This window comes from Rhinoderma darwinii, chromosome 11, assembly GCF_050947455.1.
Source record: "Rhinoderma darwinii isolate aRhiDar2 chromosome 11, aRhiDar2.hap1, whole genome shotgun sequence".
NCBI classification, from domain to species: Eukaryota; Metazoa; Chordata; class Amphibia; order Anura; family Rhinodermatidae; genus Rhinoderma; species Rhinoderma darwinii.
The window spans coordinates 91,888,308-91,907,319 of record NC_134697.1 but is presented as its reverse complement, the minus strand read 5'-3'; the positions used below and the strand labels follow the sequence as shown (position 1 = coordinate 91,907,319).

Here is a 19,012-nt window from a genome sequence, read left to right as displayed (position 1 = left end):
AGGGACATAATCCTGATAATATGAAGGAACAGGGACATAGTGCCGATAATATGAAGGAACAGGAAAATAATGCCGATAATATGAAGGAACAGGGACATAATGCCGATAATATGAAGGAACAGGGACATAATGCCGATAATATGAAGGAACAGGGACATAATGCCGATAATATGAAGGAATAGGCAAATAATGCCGATAATATGAAGGAACAGGGACATAATGGCGATAATATGAAGGAACAGGGAAATAATGCTGGTAATATGAAGGAACAGGGACATAATGCCGGTAATATGAAGGAACAGGGACATAATGTCGGTAATATGAAGGAGCAAGGACATAATGTCGGTAATATGAAGGAACAGTGACGTAATGCCGGTAAGATAAGGGAACAGGGACATAATGCCGGTAATATGAAGGAACAGGGACGTAATGACGGTAATATGAAGGAAAAGGGACATAATGCCGGTAATATGAAGGAACAAGGAGATAATGCCTGTAATATGAAGGAACAGGGACATAATGCCTGTAATATGAAGGAACAGGGACATAATGCCGATAATATGAAGGAACAGGGAAATAATGCCTGTAATATGAAGGAACAGGGAAATAATGCCTGTAATATGAAGGAACAGGGACATAATGCCTGTAATATGAAGGAACAGGGACATAATGCCGATAATATGAAGGAACAGGGACATAATGCCGATAATATGAAGGAACAGGGACATAATGCCGATAATATGAAGGAACAGGAAAATAATGCCGATAATATGAAGGAACAGGGACATAATGCCGATAATATGAAGGAACAGGGACATAATGCCGATAATATGAAGGAACAGGGACATAATGCCGATAATATGAAGGAATAGGCAAATAATGGCGATAATATGAAGGAACAGGGAAATAATGCTGGTAATATGAAGGAACAGGGACATAATGCCGGTAATATGAAGGAACAGGGACATAATGCCGGTAAGATGAGAGAACAGGGACATAATGCCTGTAAGATGAGGGAACAGGGACAAAATGCCAGTAAGATGAGGGAACAGGGACAAAATGCCGGTAAGGTGAGGGAAAAGGGACGTAATGCAGATAATATGAAGGAACAGGGACGTAATGCCGATAATATGAAGGAACAGGGACGTAATGCCGATAATATGAGGGAGCAGGGACATAATGCCGATAATATGAAGAAACAGGGACGTAATGCCGATAATATGAAGGAGCAGGGACGTAATGCCGTTAATATGAAGGAACAGGGGCGTAATGCCGGTTCAAATGAGGGAACAGGGACATAATGCCGGTAAGATGAGGGAATAGGGACATAATGCCGGTAATATGGAGGAACAGTGACGTAATCCCGGTAAGATGAGAGAACAGGGACATAATGCCTGTAAGATGAGGGAACAGGGACAAAATGCCGGTAAGATGAGGAAACAGGGACAAAATGCCGGTAAGGTGAGGGAAAAGGGACGTAATGCAGATAATATGAAGGAACAGGGACATAATGCCGATAATATGAAGGAACAGGGACGTAATGCCGATAATATGAAGGAACAGGGACGTAATGCCGATAATATGAAGGAACAGGGACATAATGCCGATAATATGAAGGAACAGGGACGTAATGCCGATAATATGAAGGGACAGGGACGTAATGCCGATAATATGAGGGAGCAGGGACATAATGCCGATAATATGAAGGAACAGGGACGTAATGCCGATAATATGAAGGAACAGGGACGTAAAGCCGATAATATGAAGGAGCAGGAACGTAATGCCGTTAACATGAAGGAACAGGGACGTAATTCCGGTTCAAATGAGGGAACAGGGACATAATGCCTGTAAGATGAGGGAACAGGGACATAATGCCGGTAAGATGAGGGAACAGGGACTTAATGCCGGTTATATGAAGGAATAGGGACATAATGCCAGTAATATGAAGGAATAGGGACGCAATTCTGGTAATATGAAGGAACAGGGACGTAATGCCGATAATATTAAGAAATAGGGACTTAATGCCGGTAATATGAAGGAACAGGGACGTAATACCGGTAATATGAAGGAATAGGGACATAATTACGGTAATATGGAGGAACAGTGACGTAATCCCGGTAAGATGAAGGAACAGGCACATAATGCCGGTTCAGATGAGGGAATAGGGATATAATGCCGGTATAATGAGGGAACAGGGGCATAATGCCGGTAAGATGAGCGAACAGGGACTTAATGCCGGTTATATGAAGGAACAGGGACATAATGCCTGTAATATGAAGGAACAAGGACCTTAATGCCGGTAATATGAAGGAATAGGGACGCAATTTCGGTAATATGAAGGAACAGGGACATAATGTCGGTAATATGAAGGAACAGTGACGTAATGCCGGTAAGATAAGGGAACAGGGACATAATGCCGTTAATATGAAGGAACAGGGACGTAATGACGGTAATATGAAGGAATAGGGACATAATGTCGGTAATATGAAGGAACAGTGACGTAATGCCGGTAAGATAAGGGAACAGGGACATAATGCCGTTAATATGAAGGAACAGGGACATAATGCCGGTAATATGAAGGAACAGGGACATAATGCCATTAATATGAAGACATAGGGACGTAATTCCGGTATAATAGAGGAACAGGCACATAATGCCGGTTCAAATGAGGGAACAGGGACATAATGCCGGTAAGGTGAGGGTACAGGGACATAATGCCGGTAATATGAAGGAACAGGGACATAATGCCTGTAATATGAAGGAACAGGGACAAAATGCCTGTAATATGAAGGAACATGGACATAATGCTTGTAATATGAAGGAACAGGGAAATAATGCCTGTAATATGAAGGAACAGGGACATAATGCCGGTAATATGAAGGAATAGGGACGCAATTCTGGTAATATGAAGGTACTGGGACGTAATGCTGGTAATATGAAGAAACAGGGACGTAATGCCGATAATATGAAGGAGCAGGGACGTATTGCCGGTAATATGAGGGAACAGGGACATAATGTCTGTAATATGAGAGAACAGGGACATAAAGCTGGTAATATGAAGGAACAGGGACATAATGCCATTAATATGAAGGAACAGGGACATAATGCCGGTAAGATGAGGGAACAGGGACTTAATGCCGGTAATATGAAGGAACAGGGACATCATGCCTGTAATATGAAGGAAAAGGGACATAATGCCTGTAATATGAAGGAATAGGACGTAATTCCGGTAATATGGAGGAACAGGCACATAATGCCGGTTCAAATGAGGGAACAGGGACATAATGCCGGTAAGGTGAGGGAACAGGGACATAATGCCGGTAAGATGAGGGAACAGGGACTTAATGCCGGTTACATGAAGGAACAAGGACATAATGCCTGTAATATGAAGAAACAAGGACATAAAGCCCGTAATATGAAAGAACAAGGACATAATGCCTGTAATATGAAGGAACAGGGACAAAATGCCTGTAATATGAGGAAACAGGAACATAATGCTGGTAATATGAAGGAACAGGGACATAATGCAGGTAATATGAAGGAATAGGGACGCAATTCTGGTAATATGAAGAAACAGGGACGTAGTGCCGATAATATGAAGGAGCAGGGACGTAATGCCGGTAATATGAGGGAACAGGGACATAATGTCTGTAATATGAGAGAACAGTGACATGAAGCCGGTAATATGAAGTAACAGGGACATAATGCCTGTAAGATGAGGGAACAGGGACATATTACCGGCATTATGTCCCTGTACCCTCCTTCAGTGGACATAATGGCAGTAAAATGAAGGAACAGGAAAATAATGCCGGTAATATGAAGGATCAGGGACATAATGCCGGTAATATGAAGGTACAGGGACGTAATGCCGATAATATTAAGAAACAGGGACCTAATGCCGGTAATATGAAGGAACAGTGACGTAATCCCGGTAAGATGAAGGAACAGGGACATAATTCCGGTAAGATGACTGAACAGGCACATAATGCCGGATCAGATGAGGGAATAGGGACATAATGCCGGTTATATGAAGGAACAGGGACATAATGCCGGTAATATGAAGGAACAGTGACATAATGCCCTTAATATGAAAGAACAGGGACATAATGCCGGTAATATGAAGGAACAGGGACATAATGCCGGTAATATGAAGGAACAGTGACGTAATGCCGGTAAGATAAGGGAACAGGGACATAATGCTGATAATATGAAGGAACAGGGACATAATGCCGTTAATATGAAGGAACAGTGATATAATGCCTGTAATATGAAGGAACAGGGACATAATGCCTGTAATATGAAGGAACAGGGACATAATGCCGGTAATATGAAAGTACAAGTAGAAGCGGGAAAAGAGCGGCCGGTATTGTAAAATGAGCTTGCAATTCAAAATCTGAGTTAAGCCAATCAACGGGAGGGGGAGGGATTGGTAATGTGAATTTACTGAATGAAACGCCCCGGAAGTGACATGAATACCAGTTCTCTCTCTGGTCCACACAAGGTCTATATAAAGACGCGCCCCGCCGTTATCGGTACAATATTTCTCTTTAGCTCCAGCTTACAAGATGTCTGGTCGCGGTAAAGGAGGAAAAGGACTCGGAAAGGGCGGTGCTAAGCGGCATAGGAAGGTGCTCCGTGATAACATCCAGGGCATCACCAAGCCTGCCATCCGCCGTCTAGCTCGCAGGGGAGGCGTCAAACGCATCTCCGGTCTCATCTATGAAGAGACTCGCGGCGTCCTGAAGGTTTTCCTGGAGAACGTCATCCGTGACGCCGTCACCTACACCGAGCACGCTAAGAGGAAGACCGTCACCGCTATGGACGTGGTGTACGCGCTCAAACGCCAGGGCCGCACTCTCTACGGCTTCGGAGGTTAATTCCGCTCCTGCTCGGCTCCATTACACAACACAAAAAAGGCTCTTCTCAGAGCCGCCACATCCTCTATAGATCAGCTATGATGTCTGCTGGTGACCGCTCGTGTATCTGAGCAGTGACCTTCTACTTCTATATACACGGGGGTAGGGGCTTCAGTATCACGTCCGTCTTCCAGTGAGGAGCCGGATATGTGGACCGCAGTGTGTCCCCTAATAGCGTCCTAGAAGCAACTGACTGAAACCGGTCTTGGACCAGGGAATGTTAATGTGAAGGGAAAGAGTGCCTTAGTGCTATACTTGCTGGCGAGTGATCCTCCGGCAGGAAAACACATCCTCGTAGCGGCGCTGCCGGACGCCGTTTGTGCCGATGCCTGCACGTACACGAGTGGCAGAAACACCGCTGAATATCCGCTCAGTTGCTCATAGCGCTGTATAAGCGCCCGAGCAGTGGATCAAACAGCTGACTTGCGGTGTTGCTTCTTCGGCGTCCAGCTTGCTGCTGGGCAACGTGTTTCCGCAATCCTTGGAGAGAGGGCCAGTGTTTTCTTAGCTGCTGTCACTGCTACTAATGTTACCAGATTCTTACAACAAACAATAAATCTGTTACTGGGACCAACTTTGACACACGTATCGGCTCGGCCCGTGTCTCATTCTGCCGGACGGCTGCGATTAATAAGGCTGCTGGCAATAAATCTGTTAACCTCTAGTACTAATAATGAATCTGTCTGCTGTCCCTATATAGGACTCACTTTATTACAGTAACGCGTGCAGTTTCTTGCAGAGCAACGTTTAGTGAGACGCATTCAATGATTGAAAAAGGAGAAAACTGATGCAGCTGATACGGCATTTTACAAGAGCAAAACCCAATGTTGGAGGGGCCGTGTTTTCCAAGCTGCTCTCATTGCTACAAATGTTACGAGATTTTCAAAACAAACTACCAATTTGTAGCACCAAGTTCCACATAAGTATGGACTTGCATTGTCTTGTATCTCACTTTGCCAGACTGCTGGTATAATCGAGCTGCTGGCAATACAATGACAGGAAACAGAATGCACCTATTTCTACTTCGTACTAACACTGTGCGTTGTCTATACTTAGGACTCACCTCATCCCACTAACGCATGAAGTTGCTGCAGAGTAACATTTACTGAGACGCATTCAGAGAATGAAAAGGACAAATTGATGCAGCTCTATTCAGAAGTAACATCTAATATCAGAGCTCCAATAGTGCGGTACTTGAGGGAGACGAACATTACAGCCCAGTTTGTCCCCTTTATGCCCCCACTTTTGATATTTGATTTATGTACCTTTCCCTTTTATTCCCCTTCATCTACGATAAGTCACAATGCTGAATGGAATTTGTTCATTAAATGGGGTGTTCTCTACTTAGGGACCGTTCTCCCCTTCCCTGTTAGGTAGAATATACCTCTAAGCTCGTTGTTTTATTGATCGATATTTTTTCTTAATTCAAGAGATTCTTTGATCCGTGCGCTTCTTGCCCTTCTCTTCCCCTCTCTTTTTCATTTGTTTAAATTTAGTTGGTGGTGTACACCAGGGCAGAATTAGAAGCAATAAGAGTCCTTGAGAGGAATGGTTTGTTACCCTAATAGCGTCTCCTGTATATATAAAGCATTGCCGCAGACCCCTCGTAGGACTTCTCCTTTGTAGTTTAGGACTGCTCTTATCCGTACATGACGCGGGGATGGAATCTTACCTAAACACCTGGGATGATGGTGGTTATACTTCAGGGGGACCGAATTGTGACAAAGCTCTTGAGACTGGAAGATAGAATTTAAGACACTATGTAGTCGGGGGCGAGTTGTAGATCGTGAACACGAATCACTGGAGTAGTTGTACTATTAATGTGTTCTGTACAGTATAGTTAGTGCATCAATGAGGACTGCGCCACCATCTACACGAGGCAGTAGTTAACTACTGCACCGCTCACCAGCTCCTGTGATCGGATAGATTTAAATCCACCAACAGAGAACAGACTCGTGGGAACCACCAATTAGCTGCACTGGGAGTGGCTTATGACGATTCCATAGGTCATGTTATGGAATAAATATATGTATAATGTATCTGGGGCCCCAAGGAGTGAAATGTTATAGAGGAGAGCATGTGTTACAGTAGAATGGGTATTTTAGAAAGGGTAAGAGAAGAAATAGTTTGCAGCTGCTCTGCTGTCTCTTTTGAAATTGCGAACAGATGGCAGTCAATCACTTGACCAACCCCCCTAAGCATAAAAGGGAATACCTTGTGTTCCACCAATGGGTTTTATTGAATATACAGATGACTCATATGTTATGGAATGTTTTTGTTCTGACGCTATAAAAGCGACCACTACAGTTAAATAAAGTCAGAAGTATTTTGCCTTGAGAAACGTCTCAGTGTATCTGTTACTTCTCCGAGCAGCTCGCCCCCCCCCCACCTGATTTGAACCTGCATGGAGATCAAGGCGTAACGTGACTCAAATTGCGATCACAGAAATTGGCGCCCGAACCAGGGACTTGACCAGAAGGACGGCACCCCACCTAGGGGATCTCCCGGGACTTGAATGGCGACCACCCGGACGAAGGAACGTGCAGACCACTGCTGCAGCAAGGTAAGAAGACTTAATTCTTACAAACTCTGCTCTGCACCTTCCTGTCTGGTAGGTCACCTTCCCGGTAGTACTCCTGAGGAATAGAGGGGCCACATGAGGGTATTTTTAGTGTAAAAATCTGGTCAAGTCTATATGTAATCCTACCCTCAGGATAAAGTGCCTGATCTCCATGGCAGTATTTGTATGAATGTTGTAGGAACCCAGTTTTGTGTCACAAATGCATTTTAGAATAAGGAAATTGTTTTTGGAAAAAACTTCCGATAATCCGGCAAATTACCAGAAACATGTGTACATGCTTCAGGTGACTACGGGGATTATGATAGGCTAAATTTTAGCCTGAAAATCGAAAATTTTGTGCAATCTGATAATCTGGCAAAATACCGAAAATGTGTGTACAGCATTGAGGTACTTGCGGGGATTATCATGCACTGATTTTCAGCTCAAAATTCCAGAATTTTCTGCAATCCGATAATCCGGCATGTCAAATGAACAGCTTGATTTTACGTTTTCCTTATTATTTGGATCAGGAATATTTGTCATATTACTGTTATGGTGTGGAGGATATCTCCTTGAGTGGTGTTTAAAGTGAATAAGAAGAAAGTAAGCTAGTTATAAAAGGAATTTAATTCTCTGGCCAGAGTAGAAGAAGGTTTAAAAGGGTTTTGAGGGGATTAGTGTGGGACTTTCCCTAACAGCCAATAGCCATAGTGTTTGTTAGTGAAGATAAAAACTGAGAGAGAAGGGTAAGAGTCCCCTCCATCATAGCAGGGCTATGGGAAACAGTCACGGCAAACGAGAGTTTGAGGTATGGCATATGGGTGAGCAAGCACCTGTTAAAAGGGTGTAAGCTTACTAGGGGATCGTAAATCCAGAAATTCACCTATCAGGAAAACTACCCCCTACATAACTTAGGGTCTGCTTTTAGGCGACCACTTATAACTAGACAATGGGGAACTGGTGTCCCTATTAAGTACGGAGACTAGAAACGGTCTAAAACAGATGAGAATGGAATTCGTCTGTCAGCTAGAATCTGTAATAAGAGTCAATGGGGAACTTGGTGTTCCTATGACGAGATGAGCACCCACAAGGACTGACAGCCAAACAGGCAGTAGCAGAAAGAGAAGGTAAAAAGGCAACGCAGGGAACAAAAAAATAAATAAATAAATAAAAAAAAAATAAAAAATTAATGAAAGCATGTGGTCTAGAATCCCATGGACGGTTAGACGCAGAAAAATGGAATGAATGTTGTGACACAAAACGTGGATGGTTGAAAGATAAAAAGTTACAGGGGAAAGCAGAAGCATGGAGAAAAGTGTCAGAAGAAGTAGTACGAGGAGGTTGTCAGAGGAAATTCATATTTTATAAAGTAAAGTTTAAAGCAAAGGAAGTGATAGAAGTAGTAGCTGTTTTAATGTTGCAAATGACCTTATAGTAAATTCCCATATGGTATAATTTAGAATCAACTAGTGTGACAAGAGAAGGGGGAGGTGGAGAACAGCTGCTAGTGAGATAAGAAATGTAATCTTATTCTTGAAATGAATGGACACAACATTAAATGCTGATATAGATATTTTGTATGACTTTGTGTCATATTGTATGTATTAGAGAACAGGACCAGCCGACGCCCGGTAATGGCGTCCGTACCTCATGTTGAGTGTGTCCTCATTGTTGGTGGGAAACCCCCTGCGCACTGTTTCTAATGGGAGAGGCTGCCCCCCCCTGCCCCTGATGTGGCCACGCCCGGCCCATCCAAATCAGTATGAAATAATCACCTTGTTAATTTTGTCATTTGTAGTGTCTTTTCTATTTACAGAAGTTCCAGTCTAGTTCACTGATGAAACAACACGTCATCATAATATAGAGATGGTGGCCGACAGATTGTACGGTTAAACATTAACGTAGATAATTCTTATACAATGGTGTGATGAATGATTGCAGATACGTATGTTGTTTTGCCGGCATTGAAAGTGTTAAGTTGAGAGAAGAAGTTGTGAGAAGCTGCGAGTTTGTGACCCCCCTCCCTCCCCTCTAAAGTGTGCTGTGTTTGGGAGGAGGAGGAGGGGGGCTGACTGGGTGCAGTCTGCAGGGCTGATGAGACAAAGGGATCTCAATATGCACTGCTGAGATATATATATATATATATATCAGTAATGTCTACAAACCGAAATAAATTTCTTCTCTTATGCGCAAGCGCTGTTGGTTATAAAAGTTACGATATTTATGTGCTATGATGTGATCAGATTTCATGTGTTTTGATAATTCAGATGTATTAAATTACAGATACTGTGAGACACGGGGGTTTTGAAAATGTATGTGCCCCCCACCGTTATACTGTTTATTGGTTTGCAGTAATTAATGTTATCAGAGATAATATTTTCTGTTTTATTGAATAACTAACTACAATTGTTTTGTTTTTGATTTCACACATGAGTTATGTCATTGTAAAGATCAAATGTTTGTCAGGAAAAAGTCATTTTTGTTTCAGGCTGTTGTACATTACAGGGGGTTAAATTAGTGTTATGTCGAGATGTAGTTTTGAACTCTGCTACATCACTCTCGCAGAGTCCACAAAGGGGGGAAGGGTGAAGGAACTGATCAGGTACAATTTTGGTTTATGTGTAAGAGACCATCCCCCTCCAGCAAAGTTACACAGGAGGCGATGTGACGTCACTCACACGAGTTTTTATGGATTTAGATGAGGGAGAAGGCAAAACAAAACTTGTCTGGACATTGTTAATTTGATGTAAAGTTTTTGGGAATGTTTTATTTTTATTTGTTTTTGTATTAATCAAGTATTTGCAGAACCTGATAAAAGTGAGATTCTCAAAGTATTCTGGATTATCAGCTGAATGAGGAGGAGTTGTGTTTGGTAGCGGCTTGTGACACCAATCCATGGAGTACCTCTACGCAAGCATATACTTTGTACTGTACTGAACAAAATGGACATGCCACTGCAGTTCTCACACAAAGTCATGGACCACAGCAGAGCCCGATAGTATATTATTCAGCTAGACTAGACCCTGTGGCCCGAGGTTCCCCATCATGTGTGAAAGTTATTATTGCTGTAAATTCAATGTTAAACAAGGCCTCAGATTTGGTCCTGGCATTTCCACCACATGATATTACTGCTATTCTAACTCAAGTACAACCTAAGCATTTGTCCACTGCAAGATATTTGAGATTAATTTGTGCTCTTCTTCTTCCTGAGCAGGTTACTTTACACCGCTGTACTACATTGAACCCAGCTACCTTACTGCCTTTGGAGCAAGGGGGAGAAGACGTAGGTAAAGTATGGTCACAATTTTTGCCTGAAACTGATGAACATGATTTTATGGCCCAGGAAACAGTGGGGTTTGCACATGTAAAAGATACCCCACTCCAAAACCCAGACCTAATACTCTTTGTGGATGGTTCAAGGTATTGTGTAGAAGGATCTTTTCTTACAGGATATGCAGTAACCACCGAAGATGTAGTCCTAGAAGCAGCCTCCTTACCAGCGTCCCGCTCAGCACAAGAAGCGGAGCTTAAGGCCCTGGCAGCAGCATGCCAACATGCAGAAGGAAAGACAGCAAATATATACACTGACTCTCAATATGCTTTTGGGATTGCACACGATTATGGCCCCATATGGAAGGCTAGACAATTTTTGACCTCTGCAGGTACACCTGTAAAGAATGCAGACTTTGTAAAATACTTGATGGAGACCCTGATGTTACCCACAGAAGTAGCAGTAGTAAAAATTAAAGCTCACACTAAGGTGAGTTCACCAGAGACAAAAGGGGAAATGCCCCGGCAGACGAAGCGGCAAAGCAAGCAGCACAGAAGCTACCCGTGTTAGCAGCCGTATGTCAGATAAAAGATCCAGAGGAAACAAGACCAGCTGTAAGCCCGGAACTACTGCAAAAACTTCAAGGACAAGCAACAGAAGAAGAAAAAGACAAGTGGACGGCCCAAGGAGCAACGCTACGAAAAGATGGCCTCTGGCAATGCAAGAATAAACTGTGCCTGCCTAAGACAATGTTCCCAATGATGGCCCAGATAACACATGGAGAGACACACCAATAAAAAACGGCAATGATGGACTTGGTAAACAAGGTGTGGTATGCTCCAGGGTTTAGTGTGATGGCCAGCAGTTTTACACAAGGATGCATGATCTGTGCAACACATAATATTGGAAGAACTGTAAAAGTACCACAGAAGCACACACCCAGACCTATATATCCGTTCCAGAGACTGCAGATAGACTATATTCAATTACCAAAAGTCGGTACCTATGAGTATGTGCTTGTTTGTATTGATCTCTTTTCAGGATGGCCAGAAGCATTTCCAGTAACCAAAGCTACAGCCGTAGCCCCAGCAAAGAAACTGATCAACGAGGTGGTGTGCAGATATGGAGTTCCAGAGGTGATCGAGAGCGACAGAGGAACTCATTTTACGGGTGAAATCATGAACTATGTGTTGTCAGCTCTAGGCATAAGTCAAGCCCTACATACACCATACCATCCACAAAGTAGTGGGAAGGTTGAGAGACTAAATGGGACTCTCAAATTGAAAATCCAAAAAGCAATGGTAGAAACCGGGAAACCATGGACCGAGTGTCTACCATTAGCCTTGTTCTCAGTAAGATACACGCCCACAAAAAGAACAGGTCTCAGCCCATATGAGATCTTATTTGGGTCGGCTCCCAGATTAGGATGTTATTTTCCACAGGTGCTCCAAATGCAGTATGGTAGACTAACAGATTATGTATAAACGCTGAACAAACAAGTGACTAAGGTGCATGCACAAGTCTTTGCTTCCATTCCAGGTCCTGATTCAGTTGACGTATAAGCTAGAACCAGGAGATTGGGTCGTTGTCAAAAGACACGTGAGGAAGAGCCTTGAGCCAAGGTTTGATGGTCCTTTTCAAGTCCTACTCGTTACAAGCACCTCAGTGAAGCTACAAGGAAAGGCAAGCTGGATTCACGCCAGTCATTGTAAAAAGGTTCTTCAGCCAGAAGAATGAAGATCTTTGCGGTTGTTGCGGCGGTTGTTGCGTGTGCTCTTATACAAAAAGGCAGAACTGCTACTCCTGTACACGTAATCAGTACAGAATCACTGGAACAGTTCAGGACAGGGTGGGCGAATGCCACAGTGGATAGAAAGCAGGGTAACTACACCTGTAAGGCCAATGCCCCGTGTTATACTACAAATGTGACTACAACCGAAGGGACTTGGAGAAAAGGACCACATGGAGGGACTGTGTACCTTCACATAGACAAAACAGCCAACATTAGCATACAAGAAGAGACGGCTGTTGTTTTGTTGTTATGAACCAGATTTACAGTATCTACAGAAATGTACAACCAGTAAAAATAGAAACAAAATGATAAATAAGACTTATGAAAGATGCAACAAGGAGAGGCTCAACTCTACGATTGTAATAAAATAAACTGATGGGATGATATTATGTATGAATAATAGCCAAATAAGAAATAGAAGATATTTTGTATTCTTGATAACAATTTTAAGAGATAGTTTTAAGCCACATATAACAGTACAAAGTCTGGAAAGAATCGCACACACTTGTAAGAGCGCTGTAACCCAACAGCAGAAAAATAATGTACACTTCAATATTTCCTTCCCTGAATCCCCCAGCTGTCATAGACAAAAAAGAGAATGGTATGACCCGCTATTAGGAGGGGTAGGAACGGGATTAGGAGTATTGAATGGTATACAGGTAGAAACAGTTATGAACAAATTAAACTCAGTGGGAGACGACACATCTACTGCATTAAGGAGAGGTGCCTCATGGTTACCTACTACCTTTGCCATACAACAGAAAGGGTTAGCTATAGATGAACTGTTTCTAAATGTTTTTAATGAAAGTATGCTAACCGAATATAGAACATTACAGAATGTATCAACTTTTGTAAATTGGACAGTATGTACGCTTAAAACGATGTGGCAACAAGAACAGATGAATAATTTTAAGAATAAATTGTTTAGTAGTCATGTTAGGCAATGGACAGACATTCTGCCCGTAGGAGAGAGAAATGATATGTGGTTATTGTTCCAGCCTGAGTATACTGAGTGTCCACCTAAATGGTGTGCAGGAAGACTAATCGCATTTAATGTGAAAAATCCTACTCTATTATGCAAATTTATTGTTATGCCAATGGTAATGATTGATCCGGTGACATTATTAGGACAATATTGGATGCCAGAAATGAAAGGAACACACATAGATTCTCAAAATAAGACCAGGAATATAGATTTGTGCCAATTAACAGAGCAAGGATATGTATGTAATCAGCAGTCAGGGATATATGAACCCTGTCTAATGCAGCACCAGGATAATGTATGCGCACTCACTATAATCCCAGAAGCTAACCTACAGGTTTATATTGAAGTAGGTCCACAGCATGTATGTTTAATAACTAACGACAAGCAGACCCTTAGCCAGTTTAATCTCATAGGACCATTTTCAGGATGTCTATACAATGTGACGCATTTGACTTGGGGGAACCAAACTATAGTGTTCCTGCCTACTTTAGAAGAAATAATGTCCACTGTATGGGTACCTGAACCTTTGCCCTATGGAAATTTTAGTTTGCCACTGGAAGAGTTAAAACAAGTGTTACAAAAGTCTAAAGACGTAAAGAAATTGATAGCAGCCCATAATGTAACTCTAAGTAAAGTGAAAGTATTGGCTACAATAGCAGCTAAGGAAGTAATACATTTATCGTCAGCAATAAAAGATGCTAGTGCCCATCATTGGTATGACATATTTACAGGATTTTCCCCCACTGCCACTAAGATACTGCACGTGTTATTCCAACCCTTGATATGTTTCATAATATTGTTTATATTGCTTACATGTTTCAATTGTTATACATTTTGCAAAATAAGGGAAGCATTCAAACAGAGGCCTATACATTATGATGAAAGAGTGTTGTGAGATTACCCCACCTACATACCTGTGTGAATCAAGTGAAGAAATGGATCGAAGCCTTGCTATCAGGAGATAGAAGTAGCATTGGAATTTAGGTGTTGGTAAAATCACAAAAGGAGGGATTGTTATGGAATAAATATATGTATAATGTATCTGGGGCCCCAAGGAGTGAAATGTTATAGAGGAGAGCATGTGTTACAGTAGAATGGGTATTTTAGAAAGGGTAAGAGAAGAAATAGTTTGCAGCTGCTCTGCTGTCTCTTTTGAAATTGCGAACAGATGGCAGTCAATCACTTGACCAACCCCCCTAAGCATAAAAGGGAATACCTTGTGTTCCACCAATGGGTTTTATTGAATATACAGATGACTCATATGTTATGGAATGTTTTTGTTCTGACGCTATAAAAGCGACCACTACAGTTAAATAAAGTCAGAAGTATTTTGCCTTGAGAAACGTCTCAGTGTATCTGTTACTTCTCCGAGCAGCTCGCCCCCCCCCCACCTGATTTGAACCTGCATGGAGATCAAGGCGTAACGTGACTCAAATTGCGATCACAGTCACATGACTTGCTCTTCCAGTAGAACAGCGGTCAGCCAGCGTTGCTCATTTGCATAGCCCGTGTATAAATACAGCAGCGGTGGGAGGGTGAAGCATTCCATTATCTCAGTTGTGAGTAGATCGCAGTGTGTTATCATGCCTGAGCCCGCCAAGTCTGCCCCGGCGCCCAAGAAGGGCTCCAAGAAAGCCGTGACCAAGACACAGAAGAAGGACGGCAAGAAGCGGAGAAAGAGCAGGAAGGAGAGTTACGCCATTTACGTGTACAAGGTGCTCAAGCAGGTCCACCCTGACCCCGGCATCTCGTCCAAGGCTATGGGCATCATGAACTCCTTCGTCAATGACATCTTCGAGCGCATCGCAGGGGAAGCCTCCCGCCTGGCTCACTACAACAAGCGCTCCACCATCACCTCCCGGGAGATCCAGACTTCCGTGCGCCTGCTGCTGCCTGGAGAGCTGGCCAAGCACGCCGTGTCCGAGGGCACCAAGGCCGTCACCAAGTACACCAGCGCCAAGTAATGTGCCCCGTCCCTGCAGTAAGAACACAAAGGCTCTTCTAAGAGCCACCCACCTTGTCTACAACAGAGCTGTGCCTGCTATTGTCTGGCCTCCCGCTAGTCCCCCTGTTCTATGTGCGGCCGCTCTCGTGTCGGTGCAGATGCTGCTTCATACATTATGTGGCTGCCGGACAGGGAGGGACATTGCCGCGTGTGAGGAAGCCGGGACACTGATCCTGCGGGCATATGACCCGTCCCAATATCACACTGTCCAGAAGAAACGGAACATTGTACATTAGGAGACGGGACATCTGTAAATAACAATGATGAGGGTAGTAGTCAGATTTATAACATAGTTGCCAGGGAAACTGCTTGACGCCGATAGAGAACAAGCAATCACACTGGCGAGGACTGGATAAAGGGTGGTTATTGTAATACAGGCGGAGCAGACTCTGGTGTATCCTCTGTGCCGGGTATTGTAATACAAGTGGAGCAGACTCTGGTGTCTCCTCTGTGCCGGGTATTGTAATACAAGTGGAGCAGACTCTGGTGTCTCCTCTGAGCCGGGTATTGTAATACAAGTGGAGCAGACTCTGGTGTCTATGCCTGGTTATTGGAGCAGTCTCTGGTTTCTTCTACACGTTGTAATAGAATAGGGACATAATGCGGTAATATGTAGGAACAGGGACGTAATGCCGGTAATAATAAGTAACAAGGACATAATGTCTGGAAGATAAGGTAACAGGGACATGTTACCGGCATTGTGTCCCTGTACCCTCCTACAGGGGACATAATGGCACTAATATTAGGGAACGGACATAATGCCGGTAATTCGGGAACGATACGGATGTAATAAAGACGTGTTACATGTTTGTACGTCACCACCTTTATACTGGAGATTGGTACATTGGAATTGTGCGTTTCACGGTATCGTTGGATAGAGAAGAATCAGCCCGTGCAGCCCGCAGATAAGCCCCTAATGCAGCAGCAGCAGCTCTGCGCTATCACACCCGGGAATGTTCCCCCATATCCTGCAGCATGAAGGAGCGGCTGCACGGACTGAACGACTCTTCCAGACATGGGAGACCAGCGGGAATAAAGACATGCGCACGAATAAGCACAAGATGGAGGCGGCAGCTCTGTTGTAGACTTGGTGGGGGCTCTTAGAAGAGCCTTTGGGTCCTTCCTGCGGGGACGGGGCACATTACTTGGCGCCTAATGAGAAGAATCCGCCGCCGCTGCTGCTTTATTCCTGCTCCATTCGAGTTCAGGCGGGAGATGTTCCTGTTGGTAGAGACAGAGGAGGGGGCGTGGTGTTATCTGCGAGTCTATAGAAATATTCTACTTCCTCATTGGCTACAGTGTCTGTCGTTGAATATCAGTTTTAGATGCGGCCAATCAGAGAAGAAGCTCTCTGCTCCATCCGGGTATAAGAAGTGACGGTGGGAGCGCAGCCGTTAGATCTGATCAGATAATAGACATGTCTGGAAGAGGAAAGCAAGGAGGCAAAGTGCGGGCTAAAGCCAAGACCCGCTCATCCCGGGCAGGACTTCAGTTCCCTGTCGGTCGTGTGCACAGACTTCTCCGCAAGGGCAACTACGCTCAGAGGGTCGGCGCCGGCGCTCCGGTCTACCTGGCCGCTGTGCTGGAATATCTGACCGCTGAGATCCTGGAACTGGCCGGAAATGCCGCCCGGGACAACAAGAAGACACGAATCATCCCCCGTCACCTGCAGCTGGCCGTGCGCAATGACGAGGAGCTCAACAAGCTGCTGGGTGGTGTGACCATCGCTCAGGGAGGCGTCCTGCCCAACATCCAGGCCGTTCTGCTGCCCAAGAAGACCGAGAGCAGCAAAAGCGCCAAGAGCAAGTGAGCGCCGCTTATCCCACATTTAACCACAAAGGCTCTTTTAAGAGCCGCCCACGTGATCCTTAGAACAGAGCTCTCACCGCTGATCTCCGATATGTAAACGTTCTGCGCCAGATAAGTGGCTCTGCTTGTACAGAGATCTAGCCATATGAATTCATATACCGCGGGGATAAACATTGAAGAGGAAGCCGTACGGTGGGTGGGTGTAGAACTTCTGCGTTACTCATTACCTATACATTCACTACTGCCTCGTGCAGATGGTGGCGCTGTCCTCATTGGTGCACTAACTATACTGTACAGGACACATTAATAGTACAACTACTCCAGTGTTTCGTGTTCATGATCTACAACCCGCCCCCGACTACATAGTGTCTTAAATTATATCTTCCAGTCTCACTGGATTCTTCGAATGCGTCTCAGTAAATGTTACTCTGCAGCAACTTCATGCGTTAGTGGGATGAGGTGAGTCCTAAGTATAGACAACGCACAGTGTTAGTACGAAGTAGAAATAGGTGCATTCTGTTTCCTGTCATTGTATTGCCAGCAGCTCGATTATACCAGCAGTCTGGCAAAGTGACATACAAGACAATGCAAGTCCATACTTATGTGGAACTTGGTGCTACAAATTGGTAGTTAGTTTTGAAAATCTCGTAACATTTGTAGCAATGAGAGCAGCTTGGAAAACACGGCCCCTCCAACATTGGGTTTTGCTCTTGTAAAATGCCGTATCAGCTGCATCAGTTTCTCCTTTTTCATTCATTGAATGCGTCTCACTAAATGTTGCTCTGCAAGAAACTGCACGCGTTACTGTAATAAAGTGAGTCCTATATCGGGACAGCAGACAGATTCATTATTAGTACTAGAGGCTAACAGATTTATTGCCAGCAGCCTTATTAATCCCAGCCGTCCGGCAGAATGAGATACGAGCCGAGCAGATACTTGTGTCAAAGTTGGTCCCAGTAACAGATTTATTGTTTGTTGTAAGAATCTCGTAACATTAGTAGCAGTGACAGCAGCTAAGAAAACACTGGCCCTCTCTCCAAGGATTGCGGAAAGCACGTTGCCCAGCAGCAAGCTGGACGCCGAAGAAGCAACACCGCAAGTCCGCTGTTTGATCCACTGCTCGGGCGCTTATACAGCGCTATGAGCAACTGAGCGGATATTCAGCGGTGTTTCTGCCACTCCTGTACGTGCAGGCATCGGCACAAACGGCGTCCGGCAGCGCCGCTACGAGGTGTATTACTGCCGGAGGATCACTCGCCAGCAAGTATAGCACTAAGGTACTCTTTCCCTTCACATTAACATTCCCTGGTCTAAGACCCAATTCAGCCTGCTGCTTCTAGGACGCTATTATGTCCCTGCTCCCTCACCTTACCGGCATTATGTCCCTGTTCCCTCATTTTAACCGGAATTATCTGCCTGTTCCTCTATATTACCGGAATTACGTCCCTATTCCTTCATATTACCGGCATTACGTCCCTGTTCCTTCATATTACCGGCAATACGTCCCTGTTCCTTCAAATTACCGGCATAATTTCCCTGTTACTTCATATAACCGGCATTATGTTCACTGTAGGAGGGTACAGGGACATAATGCCGGTAATATGTCCCTGTTCCTCATCTTACAGGCATTATGTCCCTGTTCCTTAATATTACAGACATTATGTCCCAGTTCCC

The 19,012-nt window shown here is 44.1% G+C and overlaps 2 protein-coding genes and 1 long non-coding RNA gene across 3 annotated transcripts in view; all 3 read left to right on the top strand.

Annotated features, from left to right (window-relative positions):
* Nucleotides 1-19,012, top strand: part of LOC142663390 (uncharacterized) — a 221,122-nt gene that overhangs the window by 148,838 nt on the left and 53,272 nt on the right. The gene's annotated exons all lie outside the window — the stretch shown is intronic.
* Nucleotides 4,566-4,895, top strand: LOC142663383 (histone H4). Its single transcript, XM_075841989.1, has one exon. The coding sequence runs from the start codon at nucleotides 4,566-4,568 to the stop codon at nucleotides 4,875-4,877; it is 312 nt and encodes a 103-aa protein (XP_075698104.1). The 3' UTR covers nucleotides 4,878-4,895.
* Nucleotides 16,947-17,339, top strand: LOC142663375 (histone H2A type 1-like). The gene has a single exon (XM_075841981.1). The coding sequence runs from the start codon at nucleotides 16,947-16,949 to the stop codon at nucleotides 17,337-17,339; it is 393 nt and encodes a 130-aa protein (XP_075698096.1).